General features: G+C 42.9%; 1 protein-coding gene across 14 annotated transcripts in view; it reads right to left on the bottom strand.

Annotated features, from left to right (window-relative positions):
• The window catches only part of TCF7L2 (transcription factor 7 like 2), a 182,585-nt gene that overhangs the window by 94,278 nt on the left and 62,510 nt on the right, over positions 1–25,797 (bottom strand). For all 14 annotated transcript variants that reach the window (XM_062580763.1, XM_062580760.1, XM_062580757.1 and 11 more), the window contains one exon: positions 24,122–24,223. In XM_062580763.1, the coding sequence (XP_062436747.1) occupies positions 24,122–24,223 (102 nt within the window). The remainder of the gene's footprint in view (positions 1–24,121; positions 24,224–25,797) is intronic.

Here is a 25,797-nt window from a genome sequence, read left to right on the forward strand (position 1 = left end):
AACATGCCTGTGCTAGCAAAACTTCTTGCTGTCTCAAAATGGTGAGGTACCATGTGTAAATAGCATGATATGGGCCTATTTTTGCTGTGCCCTCTTGATAACAAAACTATGCTATAATTCTGCATAGGGCTATACTTACAAAGCATATACTGCTAGACAAGCCCAGAAAAGAGTTGAATTCAGATTTACTGAAGTAACAGGAAAACCAAAAGCTGACCCCAGAATCTACTGATATATTGTTACTAGTTCAAATAGCAGTTACTCCATTCAGCTTTTTCTTAATATTGTACATACCCAAACTTCAAGGAAATCGCTTGTTATTCTCCATTTTCACTCTAATTTAAAACACCAACTTAATTAACTAACAATCCTTTCAGACTGAGAATAATCGTGGGAACTCTTGTACTATCTGATTTTAAACAGGTAGATTCATCAGTGTATCTTCCCAATTTCCTAATAAGGACTTTGCAAGACCCAGAAATTCCAGTTCCTTCAGGGAATCCATCCTAGATTTTCAAACTGAAACTCACGCACGCTGTGAGAGGACTTGGGGCTAAAGAAACTACTTGTAAGGTTTATTATTGATCAGCACCATAGTTAGAGTGCCTTCTGTAACTACAAACGCCAGGGACGTAAGCCACTGATGTAGGTTCCTGCGAAACACTGCAAATACATCTGCTATAATGATTTCGCCAGGGATGAGCAGTTAAGTTTTAAACAACTCAAGGCATGGACCAAAACTCTTTCCTCTAGTAGTCTGCATGTTAAATTACAAGTGACCACAACTATGGAATTTTATAATATTCCAGTGACCACGTGGGGCTGTGGGAGCTATTGTCTACAGATACTATCAGAAAATGGATGAGCGGTTTTCATGGTGGAGTCCCCCCGCAACAATATCAGATTTTTCAAATAATTCACTGACATTTGGATTCCCATCATCTCTGCCAACAAGCTCAAGCTGACTTGTCCATTCAGCATTTGGTGTCTAGCTTCACAAAAGCAGTGATGCTACTCCAAACAGTATTTGGAGAACATAAGGAGAATTACGAAAGGAAAAGAACGCAGAAGTATTTAGGAGCCTTTGAAGCCATCCATTTCCACAGCTTACCAATTTATTGTCACCAGATCCAATCTCTTGGCTTTCTTAAGTTAAGTTGTTGCATAAGAATCTCAATACTTTATTTCATCTAGTGTCTTGCTATTTCCTGTATAAACCCTAGCATATCAGTCAAGTTTGAATTCTGTTTGCTCCCCTCCTCATTCTGCCTCAGCATAAAGGAAGCTCAAATATAAAAATCCTTCACAACTTTTCCACTCCCCAAATGCTATTAACTGTTCCATCCCTTCAGCCCTGTTACCAGAAGTGTTAACTTAAATAACCATTTCTCATGCTTTCTCTCCATAGAACATCTTTGCTAATTACAACCTAAAACGCCTCTACTAAGATCTATGTACCCTGTTGACCAGAAAACAAACAAACAAAAAAATCAGACCGTTAACAAGACTTAGTTTTACACATGGTTGGAATTAATAATTACTGATAAATAATTCATCTCTCTTCCCCAAAAATAATTATATAAAGATGTGCATTGCCTGTGTAAATACACAGACACCTAACTACTGCCCTAGTTTATGCAGACCGTTACTTTGCCAGTCTCCCCGTGCATCCAAAATAGTGTCCACAGCATGCAATGCAGAGCTGTGCTAGATATGCTAACCAGCTCCAAGAAAGATAGTATGCTTATGTAAAGCTGTATAGCACATGTGGAGATACTAGCTCGGGTCCTGGAAGCTGTTTAATGGCATCAGCCTAGTTCTGCACCCAGTGTAATTAGCAAGACAAATTAGCCTTGGTGCCATACCACAGCGAACAACTTAATTCTGCATTCACTTGCACTGAACTGTAACATTCGGTGTACATGACGCCGAACACTCTTGGTCATTCGTACTCCTCTATCTTCTCACATACTCTCTTCCCGTAAGATTCATCGGATTCATTTTAAAACAAGAATAAGCCACTACAGATAATTAATATGACATTCTGCATAATACAGGCACTGGTTATTTTTGTTCATGCCCAAATTAAGTCCAGTCTAATACTGCATTACTACTGTTTTGGAGCAGGGAACACATACTTCTACAGGTTTAGTCAGTGACTACTGCGAACTGGGGTGTCTATGAACCGAGAACACTGGGTATGAAAGCAACACAAATTATATGATAACATTTCCGTATAGACCCAGATCTCCTTACACATACGTACGTACACCTATGTATGGACAGCACGCATGCCTGCACACAAACACCCACAGAGAACCCAGGTTATCTGACCTGTCAGATACTATCTGCAATTCTGGACATGTAAACAGGAGATGTTTACAGGAGAGCAAACATTATTTTGCTCAATACAAGTAGAGAATGCTTTTTGTCCAAACAGCTTACTATATTGTATGATAACTGAATGAAACTAATTTTCAGCAGATTCTATCTAACAGCTCTCAACTGGTAGAAATAGTTCAAGGTCTTCAAAGTATACAGTGTTGCATAGCCCCTGATTCACACATTCTGTTAATAACTGCCAGACAATTGTATTGAATTTATTCAAAAACCATTAGCCAAAGAAACTCATATTCTTCGATTCTGCCTCCAGATGTATGCTATATTACACTTATATTAAGGTTAATGTGCAATGCCAATTCTTTCACAAAGGAACTGCAAATATTCAAAGCTACAATATCTCTTACTAAGGTGCCTGTTTTACAAGTTCATTGTTTCTCCTTCACAATTCCCCTTTCATCCCTGCCCCTGCCAGGAGAGCTGGGCTGAAAAAATAGTGAGAACACTAGAGCAAATATAGGCACATATTAAGGAAAGTATCTGAGACATTCTTTGTACGGTGTGCATATGCTACCAGCATTACAAGGATTTTCCTTTCATCTGCTCCTTCAGAGATGAGATTCTAAAATACTTTAAAACTGCTTTACAAATATTCTTCGAAAAACCTTCATCACGTCTTCAGAGCATGTGTTAAATGCCTGCCACTGAATAATGATGTTAAAATTAGGGAGGAGTCAGAGGTGGAAGCTGAGGAGCAGAAGTAGCAAGAACACAAGAATGTTTAAACAAGAGAGCCTTAGTGTGAGGCTGGGGCACGTGGGTGCTTTTATAGAGAAATAATACACACGTACCATTTACGTTATAAAAAATGTTACAGGTAGGCAGGCTTCTGTAATTTATCTAATACTCTTTTATATTCATGTTTCCTTAGGTTTCATGCAATTTATTAAGTTTTCAGCCTTGCCCGCAGCAAAAAGGATAAACAAAAGCAGATGTGAAACTCCCTTTTTTAAGGGCCCGCCAACCTCCAGCAAAGCATGCAGCCAGCTGGGGGAAGCCTGATTACGATCAGCTCTGCATTTACCAGTCAAACTGCCCTCTCCCTCCGTACTGAGCTCTGGAGGCTGAGCCGTAACACGGTATGCTGTGACCCACAGCACGCCGCGTAGGGCTTGCCTCTTCACAAAGAGGCTATTCCTCCCCGTTCTGTTTCCTAACTAAGATTTTGCTAGGAAATATGTTTTGTTGGCCAAGGGCTAAGTAATCCTCGGGAACAAAGACGCTTGGAGAACAGAGATGACAGGGAGAACAAGGCTGACACGAGCCCGTAGCTGGTCAAAGGGGATAGAGCAACAGACTCCATGAAAATTTGCACAAATAAAAGGTTTGACTTTGGTACTGTTCAGCAGGGGGGTAACCAGCAGATTACATCTTCGTTGCATCTTCAGCACAAAGCTTTCATTAACATTAAATGAGTTAAAGCTTCAGGAAAACGTGTGCAAGATTTCATCACCCAAACTTACAACGGAGTGGGTACTGCGTCCTAGCGCAGAGCTGCCTGAAAGGCTCAGAGAGCGGCACAGCTGCGTTTCCGGACGCCTGGTCCCCTCGTTACACCTTCGCAGGAGTCGTGCGAGGGGCAGGACGGCGCAGCAGAGGCGCGCTGGCCCGGCACGCCATCCGGACCCGTGCACCACGCCAGCCGGACTGAAGGCGGCTCCAGTCTGCAAACCACGCTAACAACGCGCTCGGCCTCACGTGGCTGGCTCAGGGAGCGCGCAGCGAAAACGCATCAGTCTCTGCACCCACCCGTACCTTCAGCTGCGCGCCAAGGATGGAGCGGGGACCTCAGGCTATGATCCTTCCCACCGTTACATCGATCCCTCTCCTGTTACTGTTGCAGCCTGATTTCTGGAGATTGAAACCACTAAACAAACACTAATTCCTCAGCCTTGACTTTAATGTGGGGACTGTTTTCTGTCCCCTAGCAGGGGTCTCCAACCTGACAGTCCAGCATCTTTGAGGAGCACAAAATTCACCTTAACAAGCAATAGGCTGCAGATCCTTTCCCTCCTGCACACCACTGTTTCAAAGAGAAAGATCGGCCATTTCCTATATTGCACAAATAGGAAAACCTTCTGAAACCACTTAAACACTCCTGTTACAGCAGCTGTTCCTAAACATTAACAGCTTCCCGATTAAAAGCCTCATAAGGCAAAAGGGGTGAGATGGGAGGAGGAGGAAAAAAAAAAAAATCCCAGCTCACAAGGTGTAGCTGAAAAATAACAAACGGCTTTGAAAGCCGAAGGGCAGCTCAGCCTTACCGCAGCGGCGCTAGTGAGCACACACATAATGAATCGGGGATTCCCTGTGTCATGACAGGATCAGGATGCGAATTGTAGAGTTCCAGAGAGGATCAATAACTGTCAGAAGAAGAAGAAAGTGAGCACTAAATTCGCTCGCCTTTCATCTTCAACAAATGGAACAGAAAATCTGATGGATGACAGAACCTTTCTTTTCTATAGCGTTCTTGTTGAACTAAAGACCAGTGACATTGGGATGATTTTCGACATGCGCTTCTGTAGACCCAGAAGCAATTATAAAAATAAAAATAAAAGAATTCCTTTACAAGAAAAGCCCTCAAACCAACAGTAATAATTCAGAAGGGGAGGATAAATACAAAATATTAATGAAAGCCCGTGCCAATGGTCAGCCCCCAGCACGCGAGAGTGCAGAGTTTTGGAAGCATGGAGTACATTAAACACAACCCACCCCTTGCCTCCCCCATAATTAAGTTAGAGATGTGAGAGCAAAAGCAATAGAGGCTGTCTGCTTAGTTTCTCCGCTTGGCAGGGCAGCACACACACATGCACACAATTTCTCCTATCCTCCATTTGTGGAAGGGGGGAGGGCCTAAATGAGCAGATAAACAAAACAACCCAAAGCAAACAAAAACCCCCCAAGATTGCAAAGAAGGAACATGCTACTGCTCAAAAAAACGCCCAGATCTCCAGTTTGTGTTCTACTGTAGGCAGTCCCTGAACCCACCAGGAAATTTATTTTAAAAATAATAATTACAGAAGAGAGACAGGACCTTTTGTACAATCCATCTGGCTTCTGTACCTTGACTTTCATATCAGATATTTATTTTGGCATGTGAGTGGTGGGGGAAGGGGAAGCCTCTCTGGACACCTTATCCGATGACATACTTATCACGATGTAGCAGTTCAGAGCGCTGAGCACATCTCTGATCGCTGCCCGAGAGCGCTGAACACGCGCTGTGATAACCTCCAGCGCCGCCTTTGCCTTGCTACAGTATCTCATAAACAAGGGGCAGGACAAGGAGGGAAAAAAGAATTAATAATAATAAAAACCAAGAGACCAACTGCAGGCCTAGGAAAGAAAGAACGTGTGATCGCTCTTCAGCCTGCTGGTCCGGATTCAGCCAAAGGGGCGGCGTCACCCCGAACCACTGCTCTCCGCAGCCTGGGACCGCAGCGCCTTCTGCGGGAGCAGGTGGGAAGGCAGCGGTCTCGGACCCGGGGGCAGCACGCGATTCTGCTACCCAGGACTGGGAAAGGGCATGCGCAGCCCATGTGCAGAGTACGCGCTGCAAACCCTGCCCCAGAGAGGCATCTTTCTCCCATTGAAAGTGGAAACATAAAAGTCTGCAAAACAAGTGCAATGACTCAACAGGGCACAAGGGCTTGGTATAAAGTCCGGAAATGAGCCCACACGTACAAGTTCAGTCTTACAGCATGTGTGTGAGAAGGTCATGCCCGCTTTCTCACAAGAATAAAGCTATTAAGTGACAAACCCACAAGACTACATGGCAGAGCTGGTAATAATAAATAATAAAACTCACCACCATAGGTTGGTAAAATACCACCAGGATTGGTATTTTAATCCAAACAGACCACACCGCACAAAAACGAGATTACAGCGGGCTCTCCAGTATGTTTAATGCCTCCTCGTTGCTTGAGCAGCCCCCCAGCCAGGGGCTGTGCCCCACACCGGTACCCCACACAGCCAGACACTCCGCGGTGCCAGCAGAGCCTCAGCCCTGCAACGTGGTACCAGCCAGCCAGCACAGCGGGCCTCCGGCAGCTAAGCCCTGTGGCTTTGCTTTTCGAGAGCCCAAGAGGGTTAAGGTCTTGAAGACATCACTCTACAAGGTTCCTCTGAAAGCGTAAGGACTTCCCCATACGGTTTACAGCCCCGTTTCATTCAGCAGCCTTTCAGAGTAGCCAGACCTTGAGCAGCTAGTTTTAACCACTGGGCATTTAGGAAAACAACTTTCTTCAAACACGCAATCCAATCTTAAGAGGGTATTAGCAGTGACCCACCTGAAGCTGTACATTGCCTAACAGTGGGAGAGAGTTGCCTGGCATCCCAATCAAATAATCAGACAATCCTGGTATCCCAATCAAATTCTCTTTGGAGATGTGAGGCCTTGTCTCCGTATAAGAAAGATAAATCAATCTGGAATATGCAAATACAATTTTAAAGCAGAAAATCCATTCTAGATCAAGTATAAATGAAGCATCCACAGCTTCAGGTTAACAGTGTCTTCCCAGTTTAGCTTAATCTACTTTGAAAGTGCATCACACTAAACTAGGAAGAGGCATTCTTACTTCATGACACAAGCATCCTCATGCTGGAGCTACTGTGAAGGAGCTGCTTAAGAGCAAATCCACATGTGGACAAGCAATTATTTTCTGCAGACCAGAGGTCCTCACTGTGCCTTGCCTCCCTAAAAGCTGTAAATGTTGCTGATACAGAGGGGCTGCTTTACGTCACCTCGGTACTTCTCACTGCTGGGCTACACTGCTATTCACTGGCTCTGAAGCATAATGAGATGCCACTGTTAGATGAACAGCATTTTGCTGTCCGGAGTTTTCACCACTGAAGGTTACTTCTTGCCTTTCAGAAGGTTTTGTAAAATATCCTGCATGCATACATTAAAACAAACAGAAACAATCATGTTGTCTCCAAATGCAGTCTCTACAGCACATCTTGAACAGCTCTGTATGAAGTTTCCAATGCTCAACAAGGAGCATCTCACAGGGGCAATGCACTCTAGCTGATTGCACAATGACAGCAAGTGCCAGGAAAACTCAAAGTCTAATCTGAGAGCTGACACTGACTCATTGTGTGGGCTTGGGCAAACCACTTAACCTCTCTGCATCTCAGCTTTTCTGCCCATAAATGAGGGTAATAATACTCAGCTCCCTCTTCCCCCAGGGACTGATATGTAGCCTTGGTTTTGTACAGCACTTGGGAAACATGAAGTGCTACATAAGTGATAAGTACCATTATCTAGAACTTCCACCGTCACCTTCACATACGTGTGCAGCAGATGCTGGAAAGAAGTGGCCCACAGGGACAACTCTACTCAAATTCAACACATGTATTCAACCTGAGGTTTCATCAGGAAAATGTTTGAGCAGCAAAAGTGGGACTTAGTCTCCTCCCCCTCCACACCCCACCCCAAAGAGGGGTGGATTTCTAGTACAGCATAAAATGATACTTGAAATGGTACTGCAGTGGTACAACACAAGAGTCTGTTCATCCCTTAAGACAAGTACAGATCTCCTGCTGATGATGCAGGGGGAGAGAGCACGCCTCACTTCAGTGACTGTGCCTGAAACCTATAGTAACTTTTCATCAGGCCTCCAAATACCCAACCAGAAAAACAGCAGCATTTCTCAGAACTTTTATTTCCCTTCTCTCTTCTGTGAATTGCAACTACCTCCCCAAGCTAGGTTAGTACTGTACTCCTCAAAGGAGAAGTACAGAAACAAAAAGTTCACTACCCAGGGTACCCAGTGCTGCAGAAGGTAATGTCCAGCTCTTACAGAGAACTGGCAAACTTGACTTAGCCCTTCCTTGTTTTGCTAGCTTCTAGAGCACCACAAACTGGATGCAGGTCTTGCAAGGCTAAGGGTGGCCAGAGCACAGAACAGCTGAGCTCTCTGGGCTCCTCTAGATACAGCCTAGAGCAAATGCAGGAAGCAAGGAGGTATGGATGGGGAAAGAAAAAAAACACTTTGGAAAAAAACATTGCTGTGGCACCTAACAACATAAGCTGATGTTAAAGATGCTCTTGAATGGTGTCAGCTAAATTGGAACATGCATGAAGGATTGCAGACACTACATGTATTTACAAACAGCATTTTCTCCTGTTTCCCTATCTACTAGTTTGTCTAAATGAGAAAATTAACTATTTGCTCATCAGGGTGTCTAGGAAAAAGCTAGTGATGGCAACTGTTGATACAGATGGATAGCACAGCTATACAGAGGACATCTCAGGAACATGCTCTGCAGTAGAACTAAAAATAGTTGCGTTTCATCTGGAACAGCAGTTAAGCCTCTTTAGAAGATCGAGAGGAGCAGGGAAGCGGAGAATCTGTTGTAGGCTATTATCAGTAATGAGTTTATTTTCAAATTGAAGTGACCGTTATTCGTGACTAGAAATAGGTGGAAATTTCAAAACAGCCATAAGAAAATATTCTTCAAAATATTAATGTCGATTTCTTTCCTCTTATGCACAAAATACTGGCAACCAGAGATATATATAAGCTTTACTCTGTACTTTGTAACAAACAATAGAAATTTATTAACCAACAAATCTTACCGCTTTCTGTGACTATACTGACAAATGAATTTAGTGTAAGGACAATTGCCAAGACAGTGAAATGTACGCAAGTACTGGAGAATCTTCATGGAAAATAAACTTTTATTAATTAGAAAGTATCATTTGCTGTTTCAACACAGGGAACGGAAATATATCACATGTTCTCCATGCCTGTGCAAAAAAGCTCCAATACTAAATGTCTCTGAAGAACTATTCATGGATGATCTCCAAGGCAAAACACTGAAACTACTCTGTGAGTAACAAACAAAATTTCAAGAAAAATCACGATCTCTTCAGTGATCATTAACTAACAGGAAGGGCAATTCATTTCACTGCACGAATGATTAATTGCAAATTATTAAATCCAGCTCTACTCAGGATGCTTAACCAGGAAACCAATTGCTACAACATGTCAATAATTTTTGTTTTCTAAATCTCTGAAGAGAGTATCAATTCAAAATGCAATTGGAGACAGATATTCAGTCTAGGATCTGGCCTACACTTTAAGCCCCCAGTTATCTCCAGGCTTGGCCAGATTCTCTGAAGAAGGCAGCAGCTCACCCTCCCTGCTCTGATCTTCACAGGTAGCCTTTTGCAAAGAGCCTGTAGACACTGAGGCAAGATATTTTTATCCTCTTCCTTCTCTCCCATTTGTGTTAAATGCACAAGAAAAGAGTCTGGAGAGTAACAAGTTACTTCTCTCCTTGCTTATCACACATACAGGTACCTGAACCTCTCAACTAGAAATTTGAGGAGAAAGCTCTCCTTGGGAACAAGTTTTGCCATGTTACAAGTTTGCAGTTCTCATTGAGAAGGCAATTTTCTGCCTGATAGGACGAAGGCAAAGCAGACTTCAGCTGCTCACAGAAGTCTCATAGCTTAAAAAGCAGGAGGAATGGCTGCGTGGGGGAATGGGCTTGGGTGGATGGCGGGGGGGAGGGGGCTAGAGAAGACAAGGGGAACAAGGAACCTGAAAGTAAGAAAAAGCAAGAGGCTGAGAGCAACAGGTTTATCTTCCTGCAAATAAACCTCAACAGCTCTTGCACTCTGAAGAAGCAACTTCAGCTTGTCGTCTCCCCCTCCCTCCCCTCACTCATAACAAAACATATATTCAAAGTCTGATGAGTAAAGAATTACCAGTCACATCTTTCTGAACCTTGCCCACATAGGGCTGGCATGCAATAGATGTCAGGGTTTGTTTTTATAACAAATAAAGCAAAAGTATGATGAGACAACTAAGCTCCTCTTTTCTCCTCTGACTTCTTTGAAGCTAGTCTTAAAAAAAAAAAAACAAGAACAAAATGTAAAAGTTATTAAAAGAAAGGGCATTCCTTATCACATACTTCGGCCTGTTCCAAATAATTTAGTCAATGTTAAAATAGCCAAGTTTGCCTCTTAGCTGTTTAATGGAGAAATAATAAAAATGAAAATCTAACACTCCACGTTTTCCCCACTTTCTGAGTAACTGGCTGCCTCAATCTGATTTTTCCTTATTAAAAAAATAAAAAAATACAACATTTTCCCAGGAAAGGAGCAAAAACTGCACTAAATTTGAGAAGTATAGAGCTTAACTCAAACAGCAGACAAGTATGTGGAGAACAGTGTGACCTTTCCTTATCACCCACTGACATGCTTAATCGTTTCCAAACAAAAATGCTATTTTCCGCCACTTCTTCATTCTCCAAGCACCTCCCAAGCCTGCCTGGATGGTAAACAGTTAATCTCCCAATATCCCCTGCTGCCTGCGAAAAATCAAGGAAACAATTGAGACATTGTCCAGTGAACAAGACTCCCAGGGACTGACATTTTTGTTTATGTCCCAGTTCTCAGCCTGTCAATTTTCACTAGGAACGTTAAAAGCCCGACTTGCACCAATACAGTCTGCCCTGAGCTGAAAAGGCTCCACTTCATTTATTTTATTAAAGCTATGGTGTGTTTATGATTCAAAGCGCTCCCCACCCACCCGAGGACCTGTTGTTCCCATCCCCCTGCCTGCCTTTCTGCTCTGCACTTGCGTCCAAACTCTGACGGGGTTTTGCAAGTCTTTTTCAAAAGGCTCGCCGAGGAAGCAACTACATATATACTTAAACAGCAAAGTTTGTGTTTTGCCGGGGTAAGAAAAACATACTATTGCTTCCATTTCTTCATTTTCAACCTTTAAAATAGCTTCTGATTATTAACTGAGGGAAGGAAGAACGGAAGGGAGTTGGATACAAACCCGGAGTGGCAGAAACTTAAAAAAAAAAAAAAAAAAAAAAAAAAAAGCCACCACCAATACCCAGTCAGCAAAATAGAAAATACATGTAATGGAGTAAAACAAACATCTTGGAGCAAAGCAACGTTTTCTCTGTTGCTCCCTGGCTGCGTTTCCCGTCTGCATTTTCATACTGACTGGAGCGTCAGGCCCAAAATACATTTCTCTCCCTCACCCCCCCATCCTCCCCGCTCCCCATTCCCAGTACTTCCCCCCCCCACCACCACCACCACGCTCTCAATACTTTATCTCCGTGAAAAGCACACACAGCGGTCACCAGCATTTCCTGTTTGCCGAGTGTGCTTTAACTATATCACACCCTACGCCGCTGCGCTGGAATGCGCAGCATATGGCATTGTGAAAGGGTTTACTGTCGAATAATGGCAGCAACGCAGTCCTGCTGCTTTATATCAAGCCCTGTCACTCGCTTCACGGAGGTCTCTCGCTTGCTCTCTAAGAGGCGAGGTAACACACACACACACACACCCCTTAAGTCTCACTTTTTGGCCCTCAGCAGAAGTTTGCCCAGCTCAAGACCTGCCAAACTCAAGACAAGGAACACAGCAGTTTATAAAGCTGAGCGTTGCTCTTATTCACGCTTTGAGTCACACCAGTTCCCATAACATCTGCAGGATCCTTTTATTCCTCCCCTGTTATACACCGAGACTGTTAAAAAGTTTAGTTCCTCGTTGCAACTAGGTTCCCTAGGGCGCAGGCAGACCCGATGCCTGCGATCAGATTTATCTGGTGGATCACTACGTACTAGCGCCTCTGTTAATTCGGGAAATTGCACACAGGACGGCAGGACCAAAAGGCTGAAAGCAGTTACCTAAACTACCTCCAAGAGTAGTTTAATCTTTCCCCACTGTCAAAAATCAGCACTGGTATCTGTTTATGAATATACCCACTCAAAAGCCAAACATTACATGACCACCTCTCACTTTGGGTTAAAGTTTCAGAACCGCATTTTTATTAAATTGCTCACAGGTTTCTTTGTTTTGTTTTGATTTTTTAAAACAAATATAAAAGAACTAAAGTGCTGCTTCCAACTGCAGTCAGGTTTAGCTAAAATACTCACAAAGATTATACTTCAAAGTGCTTTTTGTGTAGATCTTGAAATGCCTTCCCATGCCCGGATGCATTTGGCTAGCAGACGCTGAAATAAGTAGCAATACTTTTAGAGCCCATTGAAATGCATCCATCCACCCTCTTTTCACAAAAGGAAGCCTTACTTAACAGGCATTTATTATTGCTGAACTAGGGTTGAAAGTTCAGTGTCCTTATAGACCAAAATTATCAAGATTTCTGAGTTTGCAGCCTACGTTTAGGCCCTAATGAGCTATTGTGCCACACTCACTGCTATTAACTCTTTGATGTCAGGAACCTACACTCCTCCTCTAAATGTCTCATGGAAGCTGACCGGGTGGTGCAAAGCTCACCTGTGCTGAAGGACTGGGGAGTAACTATATTTTTTTGCCTTTAGTTCCCTATATAAAAATATACAAAGATAACTACAGTTTTAAATGTGCATTTCAAAGATGGAATGACGTATCAGTTAGGACGGTGAACTTGGAGTCAGAGGACCTCTACACAGCTCCCAGCTTTGTCACTGATCTGATATGCAAGTGTCTCTACCTTTCTGGGAAAGGGAGGTGAGCATATGCAGGCGACCATAAAGCAGCAGCTGACTTGCTGCTGGAGTCTCGCACCGCACAGCCGTCAGGATCTCCGTTTTCCCTGCCGCCTGTTCAGAAGGCGAGCTGTCTGGGGCAGGGACAGCCCAACCTGCTTCTCTGAAAGTCAGCTTGCCTATTAAATCCCCTTAATTAGAGGTAGCAGTAGAATGATAACAAAACGATCTTTAATTTATGCTTACTGTTTTCTCCCCTTCCCCCCCCCCCCCCCCACTTCATAATCCCAAGAGCAAAATGCAGCGTTCTCAAGGAAACGCCACTGAATGGACTTGGAAAAGAATACAGTCCCAGTTCTCCAACCCCAAATTAAGGCACCTACTCCTGACCGCTGGTGAACACGAGTGAGAAAGCACTTTGCAAAAAGAGCTGGAATACCAGCTTGGCAGCCCAGATGTGGATGAGGATGCCCGGGTCAAGGCGGACGGAAACTAAACAGAGTGACGGTTCTTTGGCCGTTTTCCTCTCCCATCAACAGGCTGCTCCCTGACATTTTCTCACCATTTACTCATCCCACAGATTCCTCAGAGTAGTGATCTGAGGTGTCCAAACGATCGCCTACACAGTAATGTAGCTCAGCAGTCAATCTACTGTGTGAGTGGACGTTCCCTGGACATGCTCCGGGCATGACGAACCAAACAAGTTATGGCAGAGTGAGCTTCACCATGGATTGATAGCACCTCAGCCAAGTAACTGCCCAGGCACACGAAATGCTCTGAAATAGAAGCAAGCTAACTTCACCTTCAGTTAAAATGGGATCTGCTACCTCATGCTTATCCCTCAGGCAGCAGTAGTGGAGCTACTGGCATGCCTTGAATTCAAACCAGAGCTTAACCAGAGCTTATCCCAAAGTAACCTGTCCTGGTCATCAAAGCCCTTAACGAGGAGCAGGTTACTTCATGTCCAGTAAATGACTTCCCTCCAAAGTGCTCAGCATGCCTGAAAAGCATCTAGTTGAGGAGTCAGCGTGCAGCAGCTACAGCTTTAGCAATTCAAACCCTTGCTTGCTTCATGTTAATTAACCATGTAGACATGCCCAACATGCAGCGACAGAAGTTCTGCCGCCAGGGAAAAGTATCTCTCAAAACTCTGTGCTGCAACCAGTTTAGGTTTTCTAATGATACTATTTTCACACAGCTATTTGGCAGGAAAAGCATTCATGACTGTAAAAAGCAAACTGGGAAAGTCTTGAGGCTTACAAATCCCTTCCCTTTTCTTTCTTCCTGTATTGTCAGCATTACCGTATTATAAAGCAGGCATCTGAAGCTCCACAAGGCACAACACCAACATCATGGAGCTCTGCCGATGTACAGTTGTACAAGATTTTGTCTTTCCTTTCCCAGACACTATCTTTTCCATCAAGTGAGGAGATCATGGAGATTTTGTGCATTTCCCAATGGGCAGACAAGCAACAAGAAATCAAAACCCTCCTTCACACCCTCTACAGCCTTAGCCCTGGGAAGAAATCCATCAAACGTAGGAAAAAAATTCCAAGGGAACAAAATTCCTGACACGCTGTCCTTCCTCTCCCTCCTTTCCTTTATCGACACTTGTTATATAGGGGGAGAGGCAGAATCTATAATCATTTATCAGGAAGTGGGGTTTACTTCATATAAATATTAGACTTGAAAATAACTCTTCCAAGCTAGATTCCAGCATTCCAGTTCAGAAAAGCATTTCTGTACAGGGAAATACTTTTAGCACATGCTTAAACATTGTCCTTAACAGGGATGGACATCAGTTCACATTTAATGATTTCTTGAATCAAGCCCTAAAAAGTAGAAAGGAAAGCGGGAAGGGGAAGCTAGTTTCCACAGTAATAGTAATTGAGAAGTCTTTGAGTCTTGCCAACAGGAAAAATGCATATTACAGAACCACTCAACTCTCTTAGGAAACTAGTACAGCTCTACGTCTTTCTGCAAGCTAGCACTGTAAGGCTTAGTGACAGAATCAAGTGCTTAATTTGTACCAAAAGGAAGGTAGAGGCGCAGGACTGCAAAAAAGGCGCAGGACTGCAAAAAACCTATGATTCAGTTATTTCTTAAATTCTATCAGAGAGGCTAGTCAGAAAACTCCCCACCTCTTGTAGGCACTCACATTCAACTTCTAACCACGCATGCCCAGAATTTCATACCAGACCATCGAATTTCATACCAGACCATCATTCGTTACACACATACTGTCTATACTGGCAAGTCGCACTGCAAAGCTACCTTTTGTTGGGGGTAAAAGAAGGATTGATTCAACTCCACAAAATTTTCTAACTCCAAGAGATGGAAAAAATGAGGTACATTTGACACAAGCATACATGGATAAGCAGGTTCATGTTAGCATGTAAATAGCACCAAAAGTAACTTTCCTCTGAGGTCTGAGGTATGTCAGGATTGTAGGTTTAGATTTGAAAAGCTACTTGGGCATTTTGTTTTGTTTCTCCTGTGGCACTGAGTTTTTTTCTTTATATCTCTCAAATGTGGATCTGGAAATCAGTTTCTCAAATGACCTTGAGAAAATTACTTAACATCTTCCTAGCCGCACTGGTAAAGTGGTACGGTGAGCAATATTTCCCTGTTTCAGGAAGATGCAGAATGATTTTGCTCACCTGTATCTGTCAGGTACAAGAAAAGCTTCAAGGCAAACCCCCTGGGAAGCAGGCTCCTGGGTTCCAGCCAGCTGCTAATTCAAAAGCAAAGTCTCTTTGACAAGAAATTCTGTCTTAGTTTTGTGAAATTAAGCACAGGTTTAGGGACGAGTTTACAGGACGGAGATTCTTCTATGAGGGTATCTCTCCTTGTTACGTGCAATACCTCCAACTACCCAAAGGCAGGCTTTCCAGAAGGGGCTTGCCCTTTGCCAAAGAGGTCTACTTGGGACAGAGGAGAAAACACCCTTCTTTCTCTTTATGTAGTGACTTAAACAGCTTTGGTTTCTTTTGTAGGAAAGAGTACAGGTGTGAACAGTCTAGAAAGCGAAATGTCTAATGAATAATCTAATCCTGAACCACTGGAACTGAGAACTGCAACAGTCCTGATCTTGAGCAACTTGGCAAGCAAATGCTCCTGAGCGCTGCAATGCCAGCTTCCTTCCTCTCTTTTTAATGAGAAATACATGCTGTTTTCTTTACTACAGCACCTGGATGGACTACACAGATCTTGTTTAGAAGGAAAATAGGAGGCTTCTATTCAAGTGGGCTTGTCTGCATGTGGAGGTTTTTGTGAAACGAGTGTAAATTTAAAAAAAAAAGGAAAGGCAGAATAACTATTTCGAATTCTCTTCCGTGTGGACACTCTTACTCAGCACTAAGGGTTTCTTTGTGTGATTTAGCTTAATCCGCTTTGGAAGCGGATTAAGCTAAACTGCACAAAGGACCTCTTAGCGCTGAATAAGAGTGGCCACATGGAGAGATAATTATTCCAAGTTATTCTAAGACAGCTACTTCGACTAGGTATTTAGGCTTTTCCACTCTGTGTCAACAAGCCCAAAGCTATACTGGAAATGGAAGACTTGGTTCCAACTCTGCAAGCAAAAATGATTCCCCAGCCTTATGATAGCCATTAAATCTTCAGCTATGCACGCAACTGCTGCTCATGCTCCAGTCAACACAGTTCCTGGCTCCAAACCAGGCTGCATTATTTAATACCTAATTCTCTGAGCTTCAGACCGAATTCAGTCACAAACTTCAGCTGCAGCCTGTGTGCAAGGGGAAGGAGACCTGTGGTGAGCTGGCTTGCCAAGCCTGCCACCCTCCGTACACATCATCTTTGATCTGACAGGCTCACCCATCTGGCTTGCCAGCATCACCCAGCACTGCCACAGCTCTTCACTCAATGCCAAGGCGAAACCACTGCGTATGGCTGCTGCTGCCTTCGCTGCCCACTGCCCGGCTTCAGGGACAGAACGGCTGCAGCCTGCTGACCAATTCCTTCTGGCACAACAGCTCTGCTGTGGGAGAGTGGATGACTTGCCAATACTTAATTCTGGCCCAGTCCCTACAAGTCCCTACAAGTTAATCTAGCGTGCATGTTTCAGCATAATGTAAACTGCATTGTGATCGAATGCATTTCAAAACACAGCCTGGCCTCCTCTCTGCTACAATGCTCTTCTAAATGTTTTTCAAATGTAGTTTGAAATGCTTAAAATGTTGTTCTCGGCCATTTTGCTGCATCTCAAACTAGCTGATTAGAATCTAGTGACTGATTTGTGCAGCAGATAGGACACAGTGGGTATTTTATAAACCAAAGACACAATAGGGAAGCTTGCTGCTTATGGAGACCCAACCAAATCTAAGACAATATAGTTGCACTGTACTTAAAAGATCTCTGATGAGCAAGCTTTAATCTTACTTTGCCTTCACCCAGAAGGTTTCAGTACCCAAACACCTCAGAACATTCACCACGACCACACATCCCAATGCCAAATCTCAGAGCTCTAGTTCATAGGCACGAGTGGCAGCACAGCACCTCAAGGAAATCAAAACTGATGCCAGAACTGATGCCAGTTCTGACATCTTGGGCTATAAACTTGCCGCTTCAGGAGGAACCGCTGAGTTACCTCCGCAGTAAGAGGTAGGAACCCTGGAGACAAGCATGACCCTACCTGGCAGTGGGAGGCATTACAGCCATCTCAGGGTAAGCCACCCTTGATGCCTGTGGGTCAGAGCCCTAAGAAATGCCAAGAAGCATATTCTCTCAAAGTCCAGCAGGGTAATTCAGAAGAAACAGATGCTCAGTAGATGGTGCTGAGTATATATTAAAAGGCCTGCTCAGCCACCTTCTCCAAAAACAATGCTTAGAGTTGCCAGCTCTTATGATTTCACAGCAAGTCTAGCAATATTTGCATTTTTCTTAAAGCCTAGTTGTCTTTAGGTCAAGTATTTAGGAAAGAACTTATGCCTCCATTTAAAACACACAGGAAACTTCTGAACTACTGCAGAAAAAAACGTTTGGAAATGTGAGCTGAATATGCCCTCCAGGCTTAGGAACCAGAGAATAAATACAAAGAAAACAAAATGTATTATTAAAAAAAAAAAAAAAACAAAAAAACAAGACTAACAACAACAGAAAACAAAAAACCTCATCAACCCTCATGATCTGTTAGAGGTCTGACTCATGATTCTAGAACAATTGGGACTGGCAGCAATATACATTTCACAGCATTTACTCACAGCTGAAATATCCCAACAGCCAAATACTTCTGAGTTCTTGGAGCTACTCGTGGCTCTCTTGACTACAGCAGAGCATGACAGTTCATCCTGCTGATGACCTGGCCTCCTGGCTCTTCCAGGTTCTGGAGGTACATTAGCACTGACTCATGTTCTCAGAAATATTAAATTTGTACTCATTTTACAACACAGGGTACATGTTGGCATTAATGCAGAAGGGCTAATCCAGCATCCAAACAAGGTCTGTGGAGGGTGGACACTGTGCCACAGATGGCACAAGCAGTCCCAAAAATCTGATTTACTTCACATATATATCAAATTGCAAAGTGAATTACTTTTTGGGAGGCCACACTTTTTCTATGCTCTACACAAACTAAGCTCTAGGTTTTCCGTTCATATTTAGTAGATAGTGAATTGTGTGTGTTTTATAGGAATCCATCCAAAACAATTTGAGCTACCGGTAGATGCGCTCTATACTTAGCCCTAAATATCCAGGTTTTAACACCGACTTTAAAAATACAATCATTCCCAACTAAAAATCCAAAGGAATTAGCGGTGAAAGTTTTAACCACAAAATTCTTGTTCGGTGGTTCCCAGGTAACTGAAATTTCAGGAGAGGATGTTTGTGCACGTTTGGGCCTGTGTTAATGAAAAATTTTGTTTACTGTGTAACCGCCAGAGCAATTAGCCAAATAAAGTACAAAGTGAATGAAGAGAACGACTAAAGGAGCTTTCCAACTAAGTCGACACGGGTATTTCTGCAATGCAGGTCTTGAGAATCTATGTATCTGGTCCCTACACCAAGCTGAAACCTACCTGTCACCCCGACTGGACAACCCAAACACCCCCCCGCGCGCACGCGCGCACACACGCACACACACACACACACACACACACACACACACACACAGGGGCAGCTCTCCGCGCAGGCACCGAAAGGAAGCCTGCACGACGCCTTCCCTCCGCGGCGCCGCCAGACTGCAGCACCTCCCAGCACGCCGCCGGGGCCCCGGCGGACCCTCTGCAGAGCTCCCCGGCGGAGGGGGTCCCGCTGCGCGCGCACGCACGCCGCCTGAAGTCCAAGAACAGCTCGAGAGGTTACTGCAGAGGAAGAGCAGCCTCTCTGCAACAAATACAGACAAACAAAGCAGGGGCTTTAAAAGCCCTTTCGGGGCACTGCAAGTGGAAGTTGCAAGATTTTACTCCGCATGTACAGGACTGGGCATGCATGTAAATGCACTCCACTGCTAGTCTTGAGTGGTTCAGGGGACACTGCAGGTGAACTTTAAAATCTAGCTCAGGCAAACCTTACAGTTACTTGCAGATACTGTACTGTTCTTTCAAAGTGCATAAGCACAAACCATGTTAAGACTGAAAGAAATTAGGAATGAGGGAGAGCAAACTTGTGCAGCTTCAATTGTAAATGATCTGGGAAATGATTCCTCATCCTTCCAAACTGCCAAATGTGGTCACAAATACTCGCTGTCCATGCATGCTGAGGAGGCTAAGAACACAGAGTATATTTCAGATGGTTAGCCTTAAGTTTTGCTTGTCATATTATGTTTTGAAAACACATTTTCACCTCCTTAAGCAAGAAAAAAAAAAGATACACTACAGCACAGTGATTCTTTGTTCTTGGGGATTCAGTCTGCTTTATGGTTGTGTTCATTACACATTAGCAAACCCAGGCCAAATAGTACTAGAAGTCCTCCCCCAAGGTAATATTTACATTTACTTCAAAAGGTCTCCCTGAAGGAGCAAATGTAGAATTTTTTTAAAAAAAAACTTTAACCGTTTTGTAAGAAATATACTGTACTAAAACACCACAATTTGGATTCAGAATGTTTTCGCCTGGTACAAAGGAAGCTAAAAGCAAGTCTTTGTATAGCTGAGAGAGCAGGAGGCAGTATCCAGGGAATGGTCTTTCACCCATAGTGCTACCCAAAACAAGGTATATTTTAGTCAGAATATTTACTTTGCAGAGAACAGGAAGGAACAGCACTGCATTCCTGCAATATTAAGGAGAAAAACGTACACAGATAAAAATGATTTTAAAGGATCTTTCTTTGTGTAGTGAGCAGATTTTGGAGTTCCTTGCACAGGATAGATACAGTGCACTCATTTTGCTTGCCAGTCTGTATTGCACCAGAAAACTGTCATGCAAGAATGCCACTCCTGGGACACCTGAATTTTCTCATTCTCACCACGCTGGCTCCTATGAATGGAGTGGACACGTGACTAGGCACATGCTGAACAGGACAACCAGCACCTTGTCAGCTTAGGGCTGCATGCAAGCCACCCAGCTGGAGTCTGCACTAGGCCCCAAACTTCTGCTAAAACTGTACTTTACAGAGTCTAAATAAATTCAATTACATCCAAAGTCAGAACAGGGGGTAGGGGAGAGGGGGAAATAATCATTAAAATCACCCTTAAAAATCCCAGCCTCCTAACAGTATTATCCACAGGCTGAAATCAAAATTTTGACCTAGCAAGCTTAATAGCATACTATTAAAACAAATTTTCCCCTAGTTTTCTTTCACCTTTCCACACAGACAAGCAGCATGACTGTGCCAAAGCAAGATGCAGGAGTCTTACAGGACGAGTGAAGCACCTAAATGCAAATAAATGCATTGGACTTGAATGGAGCCTCATGCTGTACCTTCCTCAAGACATGCTGAACATAATTTCAGTTTAATATTCTGTTTCTCATTATGGGCCTCGGAGACTCTCTCAAGCACCATGAAAAGCAGCATTAACCCAGCCCTCAGCACTGGGGACAATCCAGCCAAATTATTCATGCTGGTCTTTTGCTTCGATTTTTGTAGTCTTAACTTAATGTCCTTAAACAAAGCTGAAAGGAGCACAGCTGACAAATAGTGCAGTCTTTACTTAAGACATTATAGACGGCCATGTTCAGCAGCCCTGAGTCATTAAGCTAAAAACTCGCACTGCAGCCAAGGGGAGTTTCATCTGAGCTGGGCGTAAAAAACGGAGCCCTAACACAGAGCTTGTGTTAATCAGAGCCAAGCACTGAGAAGCAAGAACCTTAAAAAAAAAAAAAAGAAAGAAAAAAGAAAAGAAAGGAAGGGGCGGGAGGGAACCCACACTCTCCTTTCCTCTCTTTGTAACCCAGCTATAAAGATTAGCCTCAAATCCTGATTTCAGAGATACAGGAAAGATAAGAAATTATTTGTGGATGTTAGCATTTTTCCTACAGCTCTTCGAGGCAGCACTGATTTCAAGACAGAAAACTGGTAAGGATACCAAAGGCAAGTAGATGAGAGTAATATGGACTGAGAATCGCTTTATATCCCCATACATTATATATTACACTCACATACAAACATAAGCATGTCTTTGAAATACTCCTTATTGCTCCACAGAAAGATTAATCTCATTTTCACATCTACAGAAATGGGTGTAGAGCGAGGAGCAAGGTCCCAGGTGTTCCGGGCATGCACAGCAGCAACAAACCTGACACATCCCTGGCCAACTGGCATCAGCAACCACTTCTTTCCACCACTGCCACCTCCCCCTGAATGCCGTTACCCACTCTAACTTTATTTACAAATAAAAAAGGCCATTTTTATTCCACAGAATGGATGTGGCCTGGGGAGGGTGCCAGGGAAAAGGGTGTAAAAAGCAACCTTTATTCATTTATTTTAACATAACAAGGCAAAACAGTTTGCCATTAGAAAGACATTAAACCTTGCAGAAACAACCCCCCTCAAAACACCCAGCGGCTCCCCCACGTCACCCCCCACCTCCCTTCCCCTGGAACATTGTAAGGAGCACAAAAGATCACATTACAAATGCCAGCTGTGGCTCTTTTGGAAGGTGGCCTCCATCTCGGAGGTAGTATATGTTCCTCACGGCCTAAGTGGTTGCTATGGTAAATATGCTTTTTATTGAATAGCAGAGTGAAACAGCTTTTTAAGAGACCCATAAGAACCCCATAAATGGTCAAAATACACAGCAGATCAACCTCAGCCTTCCTGGAAACAGGTTGCTCTTTATTTTCCCAAACGATCCTGATTTTAGAACCCACAGTACCCCTTTTTGTTTATCTACGTGCACGTTGTCCTCTGGGCCCCAGGCCGACGGAGGAAGCGGCAGGGCACCCCCAGCCAGCCCCCTGCACCCAGGAGGTGCTGGGGCTGCTTCTGCTTTCCCCCATTTCCCAGGGAATGAGAGACTTCAGGGAAAGCAAATGCCCAGAAATGGAAAGTGCAGGTGATCCCCAGCTTAGTTACCCACCAAATTTAACCTGCCTTCACAGGTTGTAATCAGCTAGGGAAAAGTCCTCTGCTATCTTGTACAAGCCTCCTACAAGCCTGCCACGGAGACAGGCTCTCTCTGCATTTTCTCTGCCACGCCAGGCAGGGCATGACACTAACCCTGCCCCTAGAGGAATGTTTCCATTGCCAGTGTCTGCTCTTGAGGATAACATTGAAGAGAAAAATACAAGAAGAATTAAAACAAGTTATTTTAGTTTTTTTCTTATTAGCAATAAGATGATGGTAAGTTTTGATGGTCGCAGACTTCTAAATAACCAGGCAAACATCTTTTCTCCAAGCGCTTCCTGCAGTGATAGCCCAAGCAGGCAGGAAGGAAAAGTCAAGTCATTCTGAAAAAACTAAGCAACCAGCACTAGATATTGACTAAGCAAATACCAGTTCTGTGCTCCTTGTTCTCTGCCTTGCTGAGGTCTATTTTAGAAGCTAGGAACTCTACAAGATAGAAAATCCCCCCCTCCAAGTAAAAAACTAAGATACTCACAACAAAAGGCTGACATTTCTCTAGTAAAAAAGAGAGCAATGGAGTTACACTCTCCCAAAAATATTTCACTTCCTTTTCTTTCTTTTTTTTTTTTTTTTTTGAAACAAATTTGGCAAGTGTCTGATATGTTCCATCAGCTACATCAACTTTAAACTGTATAACACAAAAAGAAAGAAGAACAAGCAGTCTCTCTTTTTGTATGGATTCTCTTCTAATTCATAAATTAAAAAAAAAATAATAATATAAAATAAAACAAAACTTGATGATAAAATATAATCAAAAGAAACATTATAACCAGCCACATGCCATCTTCTCCAGAGAGATAAATGTCTTGGCTAAACAAGTGCAATTAATTGCATTGAAACTGGCTGTAGGTGAGGATAGGCAAATGCATTCTGCCACTGTTGCATAATATTCTATTTACGTAAGTAAATAGAAAATTTCTTTTCTGAATTTCATGGATGCTATTTTAGGAGGGGAAAATCAAAAAAATACATAAAAATAAAACCCCAAACCCCTCACAGGAAAATGCATACTGAACATTTCAAATTCAACATTGCTTTTATGACAGAAGCAAGCAAATTTAATTGACATAACCAGAAGTTAATAACAAAGCTATTATTAGCAACACTACCTGTTATAAAGATAGTTTTATATACAGGTAAGCAGTAAACATCTGATAACACTTACATTTTAAATGAGAAGTCATGACAAAGCAAAGGGCGATTTGCCCTTGTTGACCTTTATTCCGTTGAGCTTTCACCCAGGTAAAATGCTGACCCACTCTCACAAATTTTCATTCACATTTTTCCAATGCAAAAGCTCTTTTAGTAAGGGTACCATAGATCAGGCTCTCTCTCTCTTCTTTTTTTTTTAAATAAAATGATTTCTAAAAGTGTCTCTTCATTCTGTTCAACTCAACGTTCAGTCAGATCTGTAAACCAACTTGATCTGACTTCACCATCAATAAACTTTGCAGTGTGGAATTTTAGAGCATTTTTGACTCTCTGCTTTCCTAGGAAGCACAGAGTTAAGCATCATGAATGATAATTTCATAAACAGCTCAGCAATAGAAAATGTATTCCCTCTTTTTACTCTGGGCTTGTTAGGGGTTTTGTTTGTTTTGAAGGATTTACCTTTTGGTTTGTGTAAAAGAAGAATGATGACAACCAATACCATTAATTTCAAATGCCTTAAAAAAAAAAAAAGAAGAAGAAAGAAAAAAAGAAAACAAAGGAAAAACATCTTCTGCGTTTACTTACAACAATGTGTGCTGGAGATGGAGACCTAGCATCCTTGAGGGCTTGTCTACTCTGAAGGCTCCCTGCCTGAACATCAAGCAGTGGCCATTTCATCTGCAGATACTGGATGGAGGAAACAAAAATGGGAAAAGAAAAATGAGTTCAGAAAAGAAAGGCAAAAAAATAACAAATCTTAGGTAATATGAGCAAAAAAGATATAAATTAAAATGTATGCAAGGAATTGAAACAAAAACTAAGACAACTTTGCATGTTTGTGAGAGACAGAATCTGTGCAGAACACTAACAATTTCATGCCATCACATTACAGTTCAGAAATAAGAAAATAAAGCAGATTGCAAAGATGGTGTTACATTGATTTTATTAGGATAGAAAACCTAGAAGAGGAAGAAAAACTCACACAGAAATAAAATACCAAAAACATGGAGAAGATGGGCAAGGGAAGGGAAGGTGGACTATAAATCTCAGGAGAGGGAAGAAAAAAAAATAAACATCTTGGGTTAAGAATATGATCTCATTATCTAATGGTTTATCTGTCTGCCTTTCCTCAACAAATGCACCATCATGCTAGCTTCTTTGCTTTTGCAGAGCTGTATGAACTCTAAAGGCAGAGTCCTACCCTGAAAAGCAATGCTGGGCACATAGTATTGCTGGGTCTTGCACCTATTTTCTCTAATTTTCAGCTGGGTTCAGGAAGTCCCATAGTTCATTTCCCTTTTTGCTCATCATCCCCTGGAGAGAAACGCTCTGCCAACAGCTCTTAAGGGACGTGTACAGTGTAACTTACTCAATTACAAGCCGAGCTTAATAAGCTCTCCAGTTGATGATGTTCAAGACAGAGTAGGGTCTGGCGCATTCACTCTCAGCTGCGTTAGCCAGGTGCTCGGGGATAGTCAGGACTTACGTCATGTCGCTGATACCCGCACACAGTCACAAAGACAGCAAGTCTGCAGCATCAGGGGGTGCTGACTTACAGAGAAGAAAAACAAACACACACAAGCTTTCCTACACTACAACAAGCAGCAGAACATTCCCTTGGACTTAGTCACCAAATACAGACTGAAACTCCTGCCCTCAGACACGCGTGTCTCCCCACCAAACCCAATGGAGCCGCCTGTGCATCTTGTCTGGATCACGCAGCGGAGCATGAGGCTGCTACCGAATAAGCAATCTCTAGAGCTGGTACCCATATTGCTGCATCAGCGCAGTGCTCTATGCAGACCAGAATTAACCCTGCAGAGAAATTAGTCAGCCCAAACACATTTCTGTGCAGTACATCTAAATATAATTTCAATACAAGCTTTTCTCTCTGCATGGTGCTACACTATGCCAATTAGGCACACTGGTTAAAATGCATACTGGTTAGTACAGCCTTCCACTGTGCTGGAAGAAATGCTTATTGCCACATACCTTCAGCCCCTTCCTAGAATGAAGAAAAACAGCTCAGCTCAGCTCAGATAGATCAGATCACTGTAGAAGATTCTATATGGCATTAGACTCTGGTCAACCTAACAGAGCTATTCCTAGAAAATATCTAGAGAAACAGTTATGTCTAATTTTTAATATTTTAAATAATATTAAAAGAAAACCACACAATCAACCACAGTCAGAACAAGCTAACAACGTAAGCAGTATCTAAATATCAGTGAAGGAAAGAGATCTGGCTGCATGCTTTCAGC

Source organism: Rhea pennata, chromosome 7 (assembly GCF_028389875.1).
Source record: "Rhea pennata isolate bPtePen1 chromosome 7, bPtePen1.pri, whole genome shotgun sequence".
NCBI lineage: Eukaryota > Metazoa > Chordata > Aves > Rheiformes > Rheidae > Rhea > Rhea pennata.